At 36.7% G+C, this 6,735-nt stretch overlaps 1 protein-coding gene across 2 annotated transcripts in view; it reads right to left on the bottom strand.

Annotated features, from left to right (window-relative positions):
* Positions 1–840: 840 nt before the first annotated feature.
* LOC111433751 (trafficking protein particle complex subunit 11) overlaps positions 841–6,735 on the bottom strand; it is a 10,044-nt gene continuing 4,149 nt past the window's right edge. For both annotated transcript variants that reach the window (XM_023070933.1, XM_023070934.1), the window contains 4 exons: positions 6,053–6,394; positions 4,762–4,928; positions 3,840–4,678; positions 841–3,021 (listed from right to left, as the gene is read on the bottom strand). In XM_023070933.1, the coding sequence (XP_022926701.1) occupies positions 1,520–3,021; positions 3,840–4,678; positions 4,762–4,928; positions 6,053–6,394 (2,850 nt within the window). In that variant the 3' untranslated portion in view covers positions 841–1,519. The remainder of the gene's footprint in view (positions 3,022–3,839; positions 4,679–4,761; positions 4,929–6,052; positions 6,395–6,735) is intronic.

The raw sequence follows: 6,735 nt of genomic DNA, 5'->3' as shown, positions 1-6,735 counted from the left end.
TAATGTATATACAATTCTATCAACATTACAAGTCTATTAATGATATATTAATATTCCTGTGTGATATTCATCTCTCACTAATGCAGTATAGTAACATATTGAAACGTATCATTAATGGACTAATATTAATATTATTTTAATTAGTTTGAGTTATAGACTTTAGTCACATATTGAGGTAGAAGATAATCGTTTTGTGATAAAGTTAGATTTAAAATCATGCAATTGCTATGATAGTATTTAATCGTTGATATACTTTAGTCACATAATGGGTCTATCATAAATATTCATATTTTTTAAGAGACAAACTTTTTTTACATAGTTGAGTTAATGGGTCTATCATGAATATTCATATTTTTTAAGAAACGAACTATTTTACATAGTTGAGTTGGTTAACTTAGTCATAGGACTCGGAGACTATTAATAGAGTCTTATGACTTATTGACTTCATTGGACTCACTAGTCTTCTTTTTTCCTACTTTTGTTACAAAAAAAAATTTAAAGTTTAAATATGTTTAATACAAAATTAAAAGATTAAAAAAATCTATTAAAACTATTTAAGGTGAGAAATAAAGAAAAGTTTTGAGAAATGAGGAAAAATGGAAAGCAAAGAGATGGACATTAATTGTGGAGGGCGGCCTGAGAGGGGCTCACGTGCCGTGTTATCTCCCCTGTCTCGGCTACAAGCTACACTGCACAAACAAAAACAAGCTTCAGATCACAAATTCACATGCCATGGAGGTTGGCTTATAATGGCCCCTTAACCAAATTCCCTGATGGAGCTTGTCTCCCTTCCCAACCCCACATTCTCATCTCCATTTCTTCTTTCCCCTTCTTCCTTCTCTCACAAACTATAATATATTACTACTTTCACAGCTCAAAGTAGCTGCTGCTCATTTCTGCAAATGGATCTCTAAGCACAATTTTCTATTGGAAATAAACAGAAGATTCTTTTCAAAATCAATACAATAAATCTATGATCAATCAGTATCACCATGTTTATAAACAACTCAAAAGGCAGAGTACCAAAAAGGGGAGCGAAGTTTCCAACTCATAATAGTTGTGATTAGTTGTGTGGAAATGCCTGCAATCTCTCTTTATCTTCTTCTTCATGATAAGACTGACACATCCAAGAGACCTCGGGGCATCTTTTTGGGTACCATGATTCGGATTCCGACGGGATGCCTGTCAATGGAGTAATCAATTTGATGGTTCAGCGCCCACCATGGTGAAGGCTGAAGAAGTGGGATGATATGATGGTCTTCCCTTTTGTTTTTTGTTTTGGGAGGGGAAATATTTCCTCATGACGTAAACTCTTTTAGGGTATTATTACAAAGTGTTGTGTACCCAACTGCTGGCCTCGACAAAATCCCAGTCCCTGTCTTCGTCTAATAAATCAGATACATGATTATCAGGACTTGAAATGCTAAAAACACCCCCACATCAGTCCAGCTAATCAATCAGAAATATCAGAAGTTGGAATACTAAAAACATCCCCACGTCAGTCCACAAGTCACTTCCTTCAAGAAAGGCTGGTAGATATTGGACCACTAGACTCTGGTCCTGCGTCTCCCTTGTCAGCCAACTCGCAGGGGGGCTTTGATGGAAACACAAAAACAGTAGATTCCGCCATTGAAGGCTGAAAGCTAGCAGAATATCTTGCTGAGGTTAAAGTAAATCTGGGTAACTGCAGCATACCTGAGGCCAAAGGAACCAGCTTGTAGCCAAGGACGTGCTCGGATACAGGGAGTATTGAAATTGTGTCATCATGAGAACCAGATATCACAAAGCTCTGTACATCTGCTAGAGAAAACTTGACTTCCTGTAATAGCTTTGATTGGTTCTTAATCTTAATAAAGTATGTGAATGGATCTCCGAGGATGGCATAAGGAGGACTCTCCATGCACACAATTAAAGGCGAGAACTCTGTATCGACATCAGGAAGACTCTGCGTTGTCAAGACTGAACCAACATTAGAATCATATTGGTCTTCAGTCTTTGAGTATCTTTTCCATCTAAGTAACACATTTCCTAACCTAATCTGCTTTGATGAATTTATCTCGGAAGTAACAGTGAAAACCTTCTTAAATTCTTCTCCAGGCGTGAGAAGAGCTGGGTCTACAAGGTTACTACTAGCATTTTTTATGGAACATGACTTTTCTTCGGTCCCATCATTATCTGCTTCAATTGACATGGATAATAGTTGCAATGGGACCTCAGTGCAATTCTGGGCACTGATCACCAGTATGCAAGTTTCGTTTAGAGGCAGAGATAATGACTGATCAGACTGAGGGATTGCTTTAGTCCTTGAAAGCAACAACGCATCCCGCCTGAAAGGCAGCAAAATGTGATGACCAATTGTGACAGCAGGCTTTCCATCAATCTGCAAGCTCCTGTGAACATTGATTTTTTGAGCATTTGGATCATCGCTAAGTGGAGAGTAACCCAGGGACACATAAAGCATAATGGGTTTAGCCCGGTGCCACTTAATTTGCAGTTTGCAGGACCAGGGCTCTCCAGGTTTTAGAAATGGAACAGAAATCAGTCCGAAGGACTGCTTAATCTTCATTGCTTCATCAGAAATCAAATGTGAGTCTGCATTATCCTCCATACCAGAAATGCCAAGAAGCTCAACATGATGGCTACTAGAAAAGGATTCTGTTTCTCTTGGGCTAAACAAACCACCTCCTCGCACATCAACCAGGTTGATCTTTAACTCGCCAGAGTGAATATCAGGACCCTTGGAGACCACGGTTACAGGTACTATGAAAGTCTCTCCAACTAATGCAGGGGTAGAAGCGCTTAAAATTAGATCCACTTCTGGGTCAAGCTCTTCAACCTGGATTGTCTTCAGGCCAGAAAAGGCTAGAGCGGGATCCTTTGTTGGGAGTGTCTCCAGGTGATTTTCAAACTTCCAAACAGGTAAATCATCCATCGAAGCAGGGCTTTCAGCTCGGCAACAGATCGTAAAGTTTGGCCGTATCTTTGCAATAACTGATGTGCATTCGAGTTTACCACTTTGATCTGAATAAAAAAAAAACATAAGCATAAACCTCAAATTCTTATAGTCATAATACCATATGTACATATACATGTGTACATATACATAATACCTCAAAAAAAAACATTAGCATAAACCTCAAATTCTTATAATCATAATACCATATGTACATATACATGTGTACATATACATAATACCTCAAAAAAAACATTAGCATAAACCTCAAATTCTTACAATCATAATACCATATGTACATATACATGTGTAGCTAGCTAGCTACCTGCATATATACCTATGAATATCAGTATACGTATCTCTCACTCTCTCTAGATATATATTATCAAAAGCAGAAATCTACTAACAAAAACATACACCTAGGATAACAGAAACTCTCACTCTTGGCACGCACAGGGAAAAAAACTGAAATGGTTCGAATATTCAGAATATAGTCAGATGTGAAAATGAGAACAGTATCACATCTCCAATTATGCCAGGATAAAAAAAATCTTGATCAGAAAGACACCCAAGATTCTACCCACATCCGATTATAAGCAGTATTTTGGAAAAGTTATGAACAAAAGAAAATGAAATTGATGAACACCCTTCAGAACCATTATGAACCTGATATAAAATCAAAGCTCCCCTTGGTTTTGTGGGGATATCAGATAGGGGTATACAAGGGTTGGGTTGGGCCGATCGGGTTATCTGTTAAAATAAACACCCCTAATACCAAATATCTCATCTCCATTTTTTTAATATCTTAACCTCTTCAATCTTTGTTTACTAAAAAAAGTTTATATATACCAAAATTCCAAGAACGCATGAGAAAAAACTAAATTACCAGATTTAATTTGATATGTCATCCGTAGCCATTTATTTGAGGAAAGTGCAAGAGAAGGAGCTTGCTCAACTCTGTGACCATGTTGATCACTGGCCATCCCAGCTGAAGGAAGTCTTTCAGCATTTACTACGATAAAGTTACACTCCGACTGATTAAAGTGAACTTCTAATTGATCAAGTTCAATGGTAAGAGGCAAGTGGGATAGAAGTGACACGGTAATCAGAGTAGGCACCCCAGGCTTGATTACTTGTTCATGAAAAGCAACTGAAGCAAGAAGCACCAATCTAAGAGGGCTCACTAGATCAATTTCAAGATGTACAGGATTGTCTCCCGTTACTTTGAGTTCTTTGCCATGTTCAACTGAGGCCAACACTGATTCTTCATCAACTAGATTAAATATTTCGTTGTGGATTTTTTCCCTATTGTCTAGAGTTGCAGGGTTCACTGGGCAGCAATCTTTGGATCTGAGAGACAGCATATGAACATCAAATGATATGGGAAGTGCAGCCATTTCAAGAGAGTACTCCAAGTAATCTTTCACAATACCATGTTTCCTAGACAAATCTCGCAGGTAACTGAGGACTTCCCATAACAAAGTGATCCATCCCTCCCTCCTATATAAACTTGCAACGTTATCAAAATGTCTTTTTGCCTCTTCTAAATTGTCCATTGCATAATGCTCTTTAGCAATCTGGCATGCACAAAAAGAGCTCATTCTCTGAGCTTTGGCATGGCTATACGACTCATAAGCTTTCTTGAGGAGAGTAATCATATGAAATGGTTCTTGATGCTTCTTTTCTCCAGCAATGGTATTATTCAGAAACGCTTTATCCGTAACACTGCATGTATGAGACAAGTCGAAGTTTAGATATAAAAAGCATATATGAAAGAGGAATTATGAATTTACTTATTCAACACTTACGTTTGCATGAGCGTTACATCAACTTGTTCAAGTAACCTACAATACTGCCCCACATATACCGACGGTACCAAAGACTCGGTAGTTTTTTCCAATTCATCAGCATTTATGTACATTGATGATATCAGTTCAAAAGATGATCTCTTCTCCTTCAGATAGTTAGCGGCTAACTGTTTCAAGGGCAAGTTTCTGGATCAAATACATTATCTTCCCAACTTCATTAAGTTCAAGCAAATATTTATAGCTTACTTAGATTGAATGTTATAAAAAAAACAAGAAAAGATCAGATGTATGTTGGTAATGACCAAAGCTCAACTAAACAAGTTGTCAAGAAACGTATTCTCAAAGCAATGAAGGAACAGTACCTTGAATGCTTTAGGCTACCAAGAATTCTGGTAGGTATATGATTAACGAAAGAACATTGAATATTATATATCAAAAGAACCAATGTTCTAATAGCATAACTAAGTTAAAGTGCCAACAGTTTTCCAGAAAAGATCATATATCACTCGGTTCACATGAACAAATGTACAGATGACATGTATTTTGTATAGAGTTATGTAGAGGCAAGAGGTGTGGAGAATTATTCACTTCTATGCTTTTCTTCCATTTTTTATTTTATTAGGGATCTTTGTAACTACACTTGATAGTTGATCAACAATAATTGGTGTGAGGTTTTCCTGTATTCTCCTCCCCTTCTACATGCGTCTTTGAGCAGATTTTCAATCTTTCATCATTTTAAATGGAAGTCCCCCTAACACCACTCCGAACAAAAAGAAACATAACTAATACATACGAAGTTTCACAAATTTCTCTTCATTTGTGAATTTTTTTTTCTCCCAAAAGATTTATTTTTTATGAGATGTATCAAAATGGAAGTCTCAATAACAGCAAATCTAATAAAACCCCCAAATCACTCATATTGCAAATGTCCCTTTTCTTCTAAAGCTATATTGTTGAGTTAAGAACGTGTTTCTTCTTTTTTGACAAGAACTATGGTACTTTTCTAATGTAACTCTAATAATCGCAGGACTGACTTGTTTTCTCTCAATTCTAATTTAAGGCTGATAGATATAGTCGGTATGTCTACTTTCAAGCAAGTACATAGGGGGAAAAAAGGAAGGAACTACAAGTAGTGATTTTTCGGGCATAATGTTTACTGTAGTAAAATTATTGAATGAGTACTTTTCAGAATAGAAAAGAATATAATTATTCAAGTAGGCAGGAAAAAAGGATCCAATCATTCCATTCCCAATGAAGTTTACTGGAAGTAAATAAGAAGGAAGGTTCATGCCTGATAGTAATAAGCTGAATGAAACTCCCATTCAGTTAAAGGCTTGTTTCCAGTGCCTAGACCCAGTGCTGGGATGCTAAGACTAGTTGTTGAGCTTGTCTCTAGCAACTCGGCAAATACCATAAATTGTCTACTCATCCATTCCCAGTGAAGAAATTCAGTATCTGGCTCTCCAATTAACCTACTGTACAAGGTAATGTGTTGGCGGAACCATGTCACTGCTTCAACGACCTTTCCACTATGCAATAACAAGGTTGATATCTTAAAATGCAATTGCTCTGCAACTGTTTTAATCTCAACCAACCGCTGAATTGATAGTGACCTTGTTGGTAACCCTGAAATCTGCGCATAGAGTAAGAAATATTTAATGGTGAAAATAGACCATGACTGCCTCTCCATACCTCTCTCAAGATATAGACACATATGCCCACTACAACGAGAAACTTTAAAATAAGTTTGGGTTGCATCCAAATAAATATTAATTTTGTTATTCTTTTGACAAGACCCTACTGAATGTAACCATTATGGATTGACATATCATAAACCAAATGTTGAGGTGTAATCTACTCAGAATTATAATCTTAACGTTCCATGAATTTTCCAAAAACAATTGTTGTCAATTAGTCTTGTGATCTTAGTCAAGATACATTTCCACAGTTTTTTTTTTTTTTTTTTTTTTTTGG

This window comes from Cucurbita moschata, unplaced genomic scaffold, assembly GCF_002738365.1.
Source record: "Cucurbita moschata cultivar Rifu unplaced genomic scaffold, Cmos_1.0 Cmo_Scf00043, whole genome shotgun sequence".
NCBI classification, from domain to species: domain Eukaryota; kingdom Viridiplantae; phylum Streptophyta; class Magnoliopsida; order Cucurbitales; family Cucurbitaceae; genus Cucurbita; species Cucurbita moschata.
Note: the sequence above shows the minus strand (reverse complement) of the source record. Positions and strands in the feature narration are given on the sequence as shown.